The following is a 12,254-nucleotide window of genomic DNA, read 5'->3' on the forward strand; positions in this document are numbered from 1 at the left end:
GTCAGAGGGAGCAAGTTTATGGAAGATCCAATTTTATGAGAGCACAATATTAACTTGCTGGAGCAGCCCTTTAAAATCCCCCTGTCTCAAGCCCCACACATTGCCCTCAGCAATCACCTTATTAGATAAAATCTCATATTAGGTTATTATCCCTCAGAGATCAATAAAATTATAATCTTATTTTATGGAAGACAACTGGACCAATTACAGCTGCGTGTAGTTGCCAGGCCCAAAAAATTACGTAAAAAGTGAAATAGGCATATTTGAAGGGCATGGCTACACTAATTAGTTCGAGGTTTGGGGTATTTAACACACAAAGCGCACAAAAACTGGTTTTCATTCAAGTATTTCACACCTATTCTCAATGAAAGCCAGACTTTTTTCCAACGTTTTTTGTAATCACAACATTTCTAAATATTACATTTCAATGAAAAGTATTTATTAAACTTTTATTAACACATTCACAAACAATGATAATATATATTAAAGAATACACATTTATATCTGTATTTAATTACATACTAAGGAGGAGTAATGCTTTATAAATGATTAAGTAAACACTAATGCCTTACTAATGCTTATTAGTATGTGATTATTATAGCGTATAACATGTTACTTGCAGCATTAAAAGTTAATATAGAGACCCAATTAATATACAAAGATAAATACTTTGAAATATAGTTTCATGCAGAACAAGTTTATTACATTGACTTCATAACAGTTAAAAAATACTGTTAAATATGATGGATTCAGCCAATGCCTGCAGAGGTTTTCGTTATATGAACCAAAACTTTTGAAGTGATGTGCCATGGCATTTTGAGACCATATATTAAACAACACTCTTAGGTGAAAACAGTCAAGCAATTAGTGATTTGACGTGACTTGATGCCACTGTTTCTAAGCGCCATCTTCCTGGATTTCAGTCAGATGCTCCACACAAGTGAGCAGTGAACAATGCATCTATTCTCAGGCTGAGTGGGCGGACGACGCTCGCAGAGATGGGATTTGAAAGCCGATGATGAAAGGGGGGGGAAAGTGCTTGTTACAGTCAATCTTGAGGATCATGAGACAAGATCTGGCAATAGGGGATGTCAGGTGGGAGTTGGAAGACACAGAACTAGGAAACAGCACATAACTTTCTATCGGTGATTTTTTGTGTGAATTGAGTAAGTGCAGCTGACAGCTTCTTTCAGTATCTGCTAAAGGTATTACTTGTTTTAAATATTTGAAAAACCTTTATAAGAGCATATTTGCTGATCCAGTGAAAAGTCAACTTGGTATGTCTCACGCTGATCTGGTTTCGAACTCTTTAACACTGAAGCACTGGAGCATAGGGAATTTTCTATTTATGGCTCTTAGGATGGCCAGAAAGGGATTTATCTATTGTATATCTGTGAAGCGGTAGGAGGTGTGACATTTCCTGTTATTCACAGCAGTGGCGCCAGCAATCATAATCCTGTATGCACTGAGCTTATAAATGTTATTTTAAAACTATGTTCAAAAGAACAGTTTAAGAACTTTAAGTCTAATCTTTGGATTCAGTAAATGATTCAATCGATGGCTTTTTGGAAAAAGAAAGGAAACTACTCTATACGATAATTATAGTTATACATTAAAAGATTTATCGGGCAATTAAAATTTGAAAAAAATAAATTAAATTCAAGCTTTTCTGTAAATTTCAATCATTCTGAATACTAATCAAAAACTTTATATGCTCAAATATTTGTCTTTACATGACTTTACAGTAAGAGCGTGAATGTTTTTCTTCATTTTTTGTATCTTTACCAAATTACAGATCCTGATTCATTTTGATGGTGGCAATGACCAATAACATATTCAGGCTTTTATCTTTGATAGTCTGACGCAGATTTCAATGTGCAAAAGAATAGCCGTAAAGAGGGTTGATGAACCATTTTTCAAAAAGATATATCCAGAAAAGTATTAGAACCTAAAATTTTTACAGCACTCATTATATATGTTTTAACAACTGAGTAGCAATAGTAGTAGTGGTATGCCCGTGTTTATTTCAGAATGATGGAATGAGCCGACCATCATGAAATTAGAAGTGATGCTGAGCCTTGTATAAACTTTTGACAACATGAAGATGCAGAACTTCGAAGTTGATTTCAATTATTTTTTATTTTATCATCTGTGCAGGCTAGAAGCAGACTTCTGCTGAAAGCACTGTGATGACCACTTTGCATGTTCAAACCACCACAGCAGGTATTGATTCCTCTCAGGTGATGGTGCTGTTAGCACATTTATCCCCATCTTTTCCCTCCACTTAAAGCTGTAACTTCACCAAGGCTGATTAATCTTTTAGGAATCTTTCCTGCTGAGCTGCACAATTCTTGGTGACATGGTGCTTAATGACATTTACACGTGTCAGACCACATGTTTCACATCCCTCGGTGTATTTATAATGGACGTACCTGGCCACATGGTTAATAACAGGGGAGAAGTGGGTGGGTCCATAAAGACGTACACTCTTGAGACTCTGGTAATAGGCCTCCATCACACCCTCAATACCAGTGCAGTATGGGTTCTGTGGATTACCATTCTGCACAAAAACACAAAGATGTGAATGAGTTAACAATAAGACATTCAGATATTTCATCTGCACAAAAGGCCCTTGGAAGATTTTAGAGTCACTAATAAAAAAAATCAAATATGCAGTCTAAGTCATCTTGTCACAGCAAAAAAGAGCCTTAAATTTCTACTTAACATATTTAAGACAGTTGGCAGTGCAGTGGATAGTGCTACTGTGTCACAGCAAGAAGATTTAGGTTTGAACCTGCCTGGGGATTGTCTGCAGGGTTTGCATGTTCTCTTTGTGGGTGCTCTCCAGATGCTCCCGTATCCTCCCACAGTCCAAAGACAGACACGTGAGGTTAATTTGTGATTCTAAATTGTGGATGAACAGGTTTCTCTCTCTCTCTGTGTATTAGCTTTCTTGCCTGACAGCAACCTGAACAGTGTGTCTCGCCTCTATGTCAATGTCAATTTTGTGTTATCCCTGTAACGCAAAGTGTACTGTTTTTGATACAGGAGTCTGTGAGTTTTTGAGACCTCTAAACCATTAGATTTTTTCCCCCTGAAAACCTGAATAAATAAATTGCAAAAAATGCCAAATGTAGCAAAAATGATACCAATTAAAACTCAGCAGGTTCTCTAAATTCTCACTTTCAGACAGTTCTTTCTACACTTAGCTCTCGATGATGTCAAAAAGTAGATTTTCTTAACATGTTAATCAAAGTAACACAACTCTGGCTGTAAGCCCCATCCACCTGATGTTCAGACCTCCTTTGTAAGACAGGAAGTCATTCAGAAAAACATTAAAGGAGGAAGGGATCTTAAGGAACTGCACTAAGGATCAAGAGTAGGAGGATAAAAACAAAAAGAGATGCAATTTAACGGGCGATTTGTAAACCTGCGTTTACAGGAACATCAAATGTTAAATGCCCAAAATTAATTACAGATTATATTGACATATATTTCGTTGATATGTGTTGATATGTTCACAGCACCATAGGCTAAACGTTTACACATCCTGTCACCTTCACTGATTTGATCTCAATGTTTATTCAAAGGCACTCGGTGTCTCGATTGTAGCATGTATCTAACATCAGGCATTAAACTAAATGAAATCATATTGCAAAGTGTTTTGATATTTGAAGACACTTCCTTATTGCTAAAAGGAATAATAAAAACATCACCATGCTGCAGGGAAACAAAATATAAAGTTGTATTAAATTTGATCTCCCTGGACTGGGACAGAGTTATAATTAATTATCATAACGAACATGTTCGGATGCAAAGTGTCAAACAACAGGATTCCCTGTTAGCATATTGAGAGACGTGAAAAGTGGTCACCCCGGGGCCAAAACATCGATAATACTCCAATATTAACACCAAGTGTAAAAGATCTTTTAAGGATGCAGAATCTCAGCTAGACTTATAAATTACATAGTTTAAGGAACGCTTTAATCCTTCTTTTGCATCAGTTCGGTAAATGGTATCCTCAGGCATGTTGGAGCTACAGTGTTGGTTATAAAAAGATCAAACATGATGATAATTTGTATTAGACTCTGACATAAGCCCATCCTCTGGCTTCTTCCTCTGTGTCTCCCACATCTGTAATATTAAAATATTAAATCTGTGCCTGGTTGACTGCTTTTGGAGGCCCAAAAGAAAGTCGCAAAAAAAGAAACAATGCATTATTTAAAATACCCATATGTTTTAGGCTTTCAATTATCTGAGTAAGAAACCATCATCACTAACTCTGCTTGGCTACCCATGAGTACGAACAGTGCACATGAGACTCCATTGTTTTGTAAATGGAGCTTGCATAATTAACGTCAGATTCAGTGGTGGCCTTCTCCCACTGTGGCTACACAGCTGTAGCCTTCCTCTTTAAGAGCTGACTCAGTCAGATCCTCAATCGTTAAATTAATGCATATGTGCCTTTAGGGAGTAACCGATGCTGAGCAGCTGTAATGGCTGTAAATGCCTCTGGAGCAACATCTGGAGGTGAGAGTCGACCAAGAAGAGATTATGTGCTGCTTGAGTAATGGTCAGGATGTCTACAGCCCTAGAGCACTTGACACTGGCAGAGTGGTATAGACAAATGGATGAGTGGAATAAGGAGAGATGAACAGTCAAAAGCACAACTATTTCTACTCAATATGAACAATGTGGGATCTCAACCCTAAGTTTAAAGCTACAGTAGGTCAAATCTTCACTGCTGCATGTCAGTAGAATGCCCCTACCCATTTGAGTGCATTACCTTGTTGTCAGCCCACTGTATACCTCAGCTGTCAATGCTGGGTGAGAAGCGTATTTACTCGGGAAAAGGCTGTAAAACTTTGTGGAAGGAGTCAGATACAGATCAATGAGTCTGAGAAGCTCACCTCTGTCCGATTACAGCAAAGCTAAAATGAGTTGCTGAGAACATGCTGAAGTTTTCTGTCAGTAAGATGCTCATATGCTGTGAGAATGTAATCAAACTCTTTATCAGAGGGAAAGTATGATTTTTAGGACACTTGACTATAACATTAGCGAGAGCAATGTTAGCTTACAACCAGCTGTTGTTGTTTAGTCAGCTCTTTTTTAGCTGTTCAGGTCACATGTCTAATCTGCTGACAATATCGTGGAATAAACTTATGCACGCTGTTAGAGCCCTGACTTCAGTTTAGGAGATGAGGCTTGATGTGAGGAGGAAGAGGATACTATATTTTTTAGATACCACTGGCATTTTCTTATTTTTTGCAATTTAATTTCTTTAGTGAGAGGGACTCCTTCTCCAAAGGTAAAACAGAGCTATGATACTTTATATCTTTAGTCTGAAGGTGCAGGCACAAATTGAAATGTCAGCACGCAAACTCCTACAGCCTCTCTTCTCCTCTGCCTTGTTTTGTTTATGGAGCCATTCTATAGCCACGTACATAAAACACAATTAGTCAGAAAGTAGAAGTTCTTCCTGCCGACTGTATTTATACACGGTGGAGGGATATGGCAGCTTCTACAAAGTACAAACCTGCTCCAATCCATTTTAATGAATTAATCATAGGTTTATGAGAAGGTACCAATTTCCTAGACACAATTACACACAAATCGATGTAAATTTATTAGAATCCTTTAAAAAAAGAAATCTCAAAAAATTACTGACTGCACCTTCAGCGACTACAATACAAATGAGAGGGTCTGGGAAAAAAGTGCAAAAGTTACATCCATCAATTCCAGACTTGAACCTTTCCCAGCTGACACTGACAGATCATCAGTCCATCGCAGTGCTAACACAGAGGCAGACACCCAGACATGCACAACTGCAGCCAATAAGGAATCACCACTGAACCTAACTGGAGGAGATTCATGAGGTAATTCATGAACCAAGAACCAACCAAAATCTTCATGCTGTGAACTGACAGTGCTAGTCACTGCACCACAGTTACAGTTCAAAAAAGTCTTAACGTTACCAAATTTCATAATGTTGATGGTATAAAACTAAAAATGGTCCTTAGAAGCTGACTGTCACGGTTCTGGGTCATGTTGACCCAGCTTTCGGTTTCTCGTATTTTGGTGTTTTTCTAGATTATGATTTATGTTCTGATTGATCAGTGATACTGTTTTGATTATGATTATTATTTAGTAGGTTTTGGTCAGTGTCAAGTCTGTCTCTGTCCAGTCCGTGTCTTAGTAAAGTGTGTTTTGTTTCCTGTTTTACTTTGAAGGTTCTTGTTCCTGTCTGATGTCAGAGTTCCAGCTTTGCTCTCCCTGTCTCGTTAGGTCTTATTCCTCCCAGCTGTGTTCCCCTTCTGTCTCTAATTCCTTGATGACTCCCTCAATGTATTTAAGCCCAGTGTGTCTTTGTGTCAGTGTCGCATCGTTAACGTCTACTCACCCTCACGTTCAGCCAGCCAGCCAGCCTGCCTGCCTGCCTGCCTGCCTGCCTGCCTGCCTGCCTGCCTGCCTGCCTGCCTGCCTGCCTGCCTTGCCTGCCTGCCTGCCTGCCTGCCTTCACACAGCCATGACACTAACTAGACATAGTGCAAATTAACTGATTTACTGTCTTTGGTTTAATAAAATAAAATGCAGCCTACAATCTGCCCATTTTCAACAGAAAAAAGATTGATACAAAGAAATTAAACTACAGTTAAAATACTTTGTCACTCTTGTATGACTAACAGTGGCCTTATACAAATAATAAAAAAAATAAACTTGGCATGTTATCACACCTAAAAACAAACTCACTTGGCTCTTTTGGCTTCTATCTCCACAGTGCGCAGGCAGTTTGGATGCTGTGTACACGTTTTTGGACAGCAGCACTGACCACCCACCAATATATTTGTTCACTGTAACACCAAGTATGTAAGAAAGTGCCTGTTTGAAAGTGTTTTTAGTTGGATTTTCAAAAAGTTTTCTTTTTTAACTTGCATGCAGTATTACGTTATGTTTTAGATGTCGCTTTAGTTTTCTTGTGGTCTCAGTGTGACTGACAGACTCCTCCAGCTGGCACCAAAGATATGAAAAGATTTGCTTTCGCAGCCGTATTCAACAGCAGTTTGAGGACAGGCCAAATCTTTTATTCTGCCAGTTCTAATGATGTTCATCAAATCAGCACTGAATTTCACAAGACCCGTCACAAAGCAAGGCTTTATTTCCTTTGGTCAAAAACATTGTTTGGTTGGAATCTCACATAACACAAGATTTAATTATCAGATGAATTGTGGCTTTGTGAAGGACTGAAAACATCTCCAGCGAATGCCTCACTTCTTGCCCAGTGTCAGATCCAACAGACTACAAAAATGACATGATTTCCAGAGGATGAAACCACGCTCTTTGACGGTTCCTCACCTTGTCAGGTCAAGTTTCTTAGTAACTGATTATCATATAATTCACAGATGGACTGGCACTAATATTAAAGACACTGTTGCTTCCCATGCAATTTAATTTATCCTGTACTTTGATATATTACCAAATAGCAAACATAAAAGTATATTTGTGTTAAGTGCTAATTAAGAAATGTTAGCATACTAGCACGTTACACTGTGAGGACCAAAGCAGATGCTAACATTTAGCATGACACGTGTCATTTTGAACAAGCAGACATGTTAACTTTAGCTCAAACCGAGGCCATGTCTATGCACAGCTTTAAAGAGTTGGTAATAGAGGCTTAGATCCTTGTTTCACTTTATTATTTAAAGTTTCATTACTGCCTAAAGAAAGGTTTTGCAGTGTTAAGACTAAAACCTTAAAACGTTACTCAAATGGAACTTGGAATCCAATAATTTCCCGTGTCAATTATTAAGCAAACAAGAAGTAAACAATATACTGTCAGTCAACCCGTCATCATTTTTCAACATCTTACTTGGAAGAAACAACATAACGTTTGCATGTTTAATCCAGGTTTAGACTGTATGTGCCTAAACATAATACAGAAGAAAAAATGGAGCAAAGCTTTTTTTTTCATGTATGTATCTGGACAAATGGATGGCTGGATATGAAGAAAAAAACGATGTCCTCACCAGGGCAAACTCATGTGAGACCCGTCCATCTGGGGGAAGCTTGGCACCAAAACCCAGCGCGGGAAACATCTTGTCGCTGTCGTAGTCCTGGATGATCTCACCGATAGCCCGCAGTGCCATGGCATAGTCATTTAGCTGGTAAGGGCTCATGTAATGGAGTGAGGTGGGCTGGGATGGGTTGCCTGGGACCCGAATGGTTCAACAAAATAAAACACACATCAGCATCACACTGTAATTATGCCTGCTCCCCCTGGGCTGTGAGTCATTATGAAATAAAAAGGAGGAGAGAAGGTGAAAGGGGTTAAATTGCAGGCAGACATTTCTGCAAGGCACAGCTGCACTGGAGGAAGAAACAATCTCAGTGGCTGCCTCACACCTCAGTGGGTCATACAATTTCCCCAAATATTACAGGATAGATAGGCAACATGAAACGTACTGTAGTCATTTTAAACTTACAAGATATTGAGCCGATCCTTCAGAGCTTTATTCCAATTTGCACAAACTAATGAAATAAGCAAAAACTGACAATATTCTTGTGTATAAATTTCAAAAGCCACTCCTGACAATTAAATAATCAAACCCAATAATGGCAAAACTGGTATTAAATAAAGCCCATCGTAAATTGTGTCCTATTTATTTAAGAATAGCTACATGAAAGAAAAGTTAATATAACGACGAGAGCAAAGACCAAAATCATGTGTTATTTGATTTTTGTTATAATGTGAACATCAAAACCAAAAATATTTACATTTTCTCAAATTAGCTCGTAACTTATGGACCCTGTCAGGCAGTTTGGATTCATTTATTTACCACATAGATCTATTTTTAAATAGTTCAGTAATGAACTCTTAAACTATTGGCTCTTTCAACCTGAAGCAAACATTACTGAATTTAATCATAAGCAGCTACAAAACTGTAAGGCTAAAATGAAAAACCTTAGGCTCTATGGACTGGGTAGAATTTAACAGCCTTGAGAACAGATCACAGATATTATAAAAGAAGCAACAGCACTCAGGATGAGGATAAAGACAGTGGCCTTTCCCACCTGCACATAAAGACCCAATTAGCGGGCAAAACAGGAAACATGAGAGCCAATCGTGTTTCTTAGTAACTGATTATCATATAATTCACGGATATAATTCAAGACACTGTTGCTTCCCATGCAGTTTAATTTATTCTGTACTTTGATATATTACCAAACAAATGTAAACGTTTGTACAAATATACTTTTACATTTGCAAATGTAAAAGTATATTTGTATTAAGTGCTAATTAAGAAATGTTAGCATACTAGCACGTTACACTATGAGGACCAAAGCAGATGCTAACATTTAGCATGTGTTGCTGCACTAACGTGTGCACATAACATACGTTCACAAGAGTTTGTTATGCTGCTCACTATCATGGTGAAGGTTTTTGTCAAATCTTTTTTGTTTCATGGCATTTCTGGCCTTTGTACAAAATCTTTTTGTGGACATTACCAAAGTCCTGAAGCTAATCTTTATTTCAGTTATGTTCCAACTGTCACAACTACAGTCCTCCCTTATTCATTTTCTTGCGGGCTTTGAAAGAATTGTCCAAATAACTGCTTGAATGTGTTACCAAGACAGCGTATGTGACGCGAGGCTTGCTTTTTGAACGACTGTCACCATTACAGAGTGAAATTTGAAAAACTGAGAATACTGATAAATGCAAATTTAAGACTAAATAACAGCCTTACACCAGTGAGCCAGTTATATTAATGTTGTTGAAGCTGCGCTAAAAAGTAGAGTGAAGACTGTACTAGAGCAGCGGTCCCCAATCCCCGGGCCTCGGACCGGTACCGGTCCGTGAGTCGTTTGGTACCGGGCCGCGAGAGTTGAGGCTCAGGTGTGAAATGTGTGGTTTTCAGGGTTTTTATCGGTTTTCAGCGTTATTTTGTTATCGTTTTTATCGTTAACTCGGTTTTCCTGAATAAATCGTACCGGTACTAGTTTTATTTTGTTGTATTTATCCGCGACACCTTAAAGGCCGGTCTGTGAAAATATTGTCGGGCATAAACCGGTCCGTGGCGCAAAAAAGGTTGGGGAGCGCTGTACTAGAGGACCTATTCTAGGCCCCTTTCAGCTTCAGATTAATGCACATTGAGGTGGTTCTCCATCTAACATTTGCAACAGCAGGATGGTGTATGTGAGCATGAATCCAAATAACCGACAGTATTTGGAAGCTGTGGCGGCGAGGAGGTCACTCATACTATAAATCTTGCACCCCTTACAGGACTATGCAGTGACACATCTGCCAGATAATAATAATAATGATAATAATAATAATAATAATAATTAGAAAACCAAGGGTGCTCTGTGGCCCAGACGGACATGGTGTGTTAGATTTGGGTCACAATAATAATATTCATTTGAAATGAGTTCAGCGTTGGCTTTGGGTTTGAGAAAACTTGTAGCCTACGGCTTTGTTTGCGCAACATTATTAAAGAAATGAGACAGTTGTAACAGTCTGGAACAACCTGTTTTACAAATAGGATCAAAGAAAAACTAATGAAGATAATATGCATACATTATAAATAGATGCATCACACCACTATTATTTTACAGTGTGGGAGCTGCTTTGATGGCAGCACAGAAACTCATTAATATCTCTTGTGGCAGAAAGAAGTCTCTAAAATTGTATAACATATATTGACTCACTTAATCATCTTTTGCTGAAATGAGAACATTACTCATCCCTGACAAAGTCATCCGTGCAGAATAGCTCATTTTGTTTGTCTGACGTTAAGTTGTTCTGATAAATGCATTGTGGTTTTCCTGTGGGTTTTATAAACCGCCACTACATGAACACAACAATCTAAACTGAAAATAAATTTGGGCAAAATGTGGGAGTAATGGCTTTCGTTCTCCAGAGAGGCAGAAACTTTTGGCTAACAAGTAAAATCAAGCTGAGCTCAGAGATTTAGAGCAACAGATAGCGTTCTAATAATTATCCAGCTTTCAGCTGTTCTATCTTCTTAGTCAAGTTAAGGGGTGAAGAGCCATCAAATGAGCGGATAAGCAGTCTCTTAAAGGTTCAAATCATATAAAGATCTGATCGTTAGCCTGCAACATTTTATCTGTTGATACACTACACTAAAGAGATTTCAATAATATGTGGGCAGAGCTTTAAAACACTCACCATTTGATGCTGTGAAATCAATTGCCACTGTGAAATTAATCTGAGTCCTACAAGAAATAAAAGAACAGAATAAATAAGTCACATGAGGAGAAACAGAGAGCCATCAATCGAGCCAGATTATATGATAGCATGTTTCAAAGCACGCAGCATGAGCAATTAAGCAGCAGGTTATCGGCAGCTGTCTGTCTTCATTTTGGAAGTGGGAGATAAAAGGCAGCGGCAGTCCTCTCTGCTGCGTCTACACTGCTAACTCCAGGCCATTCAGAATTTAATGATGACATTAATGTTGCTGCCTAATTGAGTACTGTATGCTCTCAATTATTGTGACCTTACCCGCCTCTGATGTAGTCCAGGAAAGACAGCTCAGTGTCCACCAGGCAGGACAGCAGAGTGACCTGCAGGCAGACATGTGCGCCAATTAGACAGGAAGTACTTGTGCAGTGTGAATCTGTCACTGTAGCGCCTGATTCTCTGATGAGACATTTTTACACCACTGATCAAATGTTTCTAACATTTATTTTTTAGGGCTGTGATCTTTTCTTTGTTTTGCTCCACTGTGGTTTTTATGCTATTTTATAATTCTAATAGTATTTTATTAAGCTAAGACTAAATAAGACTAAACACACCAACACATGCAGAGATGACATAGAGAAAATAAACCAGATTAGGATTTTTTTTATCTGCGTGTGTGTGTGGGGGGGGGGGGTTTCTCTTTTGAACCCAGATGAGCATGTAACATCACCACAAAAATTCTGCACTGGGAGCTTCATGTCAAGCAGCTCCCATAGAAGCAAAGTGCAGGTGGCTCAGAACTTTTTCAGCTCATGGTACAGATGACAAGGTGTGTGTCGAGATGCCAGAATTAAGGTAAAACCATAAAGGAGAATCAAGAAGTGCTGAGAGCGAAAAACCCCACCAAGGCAGCTTGTTCTCAAGGCAGTATTTACTTTTAAGGAAACTGTCTTGTATTTTCTATATGTCGATTTTATTTTCTTTGTTCTTGTAGTTCAGTAAAAATAATGTAATTTTGGTCAACTTGAAACAAAGACAGATGTGAAATGTTAGAGTG

The 12,254-nt window shown here is 38.4% G+C and overlaps 1 protein-coding gene across 3 annotated transcripts in view; it reads right to left on the bottom strand.

Annotated features, from left to right (window-relative positions):
* Window positions 1-12,254, bottom strand: part of LOC120730232 (copine-8-like) — a 90,574-nt gene that overhangs the window by 6,563 nt on the left and 71,757 nt on the right. For all 3 annotated transcript variants that reach the window (XM_040026474.1, XM_040026477.1, XM_040026476.1), the window contains 4 exons: window positions 11,519-11,580; window positions 11,186-11,232; window positions 8,025-8,206; window positions 2,433-2,560 (listed from right to left, as the gene is read on the bottom strand). In XM_040026474.1, coding sequence (XP_039882408.1) covers window positions 2,433-2,560; window positions 8,025-8,206; window positions 11,186-11,232; window positions 11,519-11,580 — 419 coding nt within the window. The remainder of the gene's footprint in view (window positions 1-2,432; window positions 2,561-8,024; window positions 8,207-11,185; window positions 11,233-11,518; window positions 11,581-12,254) is intronic.

Source organism: Simochromis diagramma, unplaced genomic scaffold (genome assembly GCF_900408965.1).
Source record: "Simochromis diagramma unplaced genomic scaffold, fSimDia1.1 OVJJ01000293.1, whole genome shotgun sequence".
Taxonomy (NCBI): Eukaryota; Metazoa; Chordata; class Actinopteri; order Cichliformes; family Cichlidae; genus Simochromis; species Simochromis diagramma.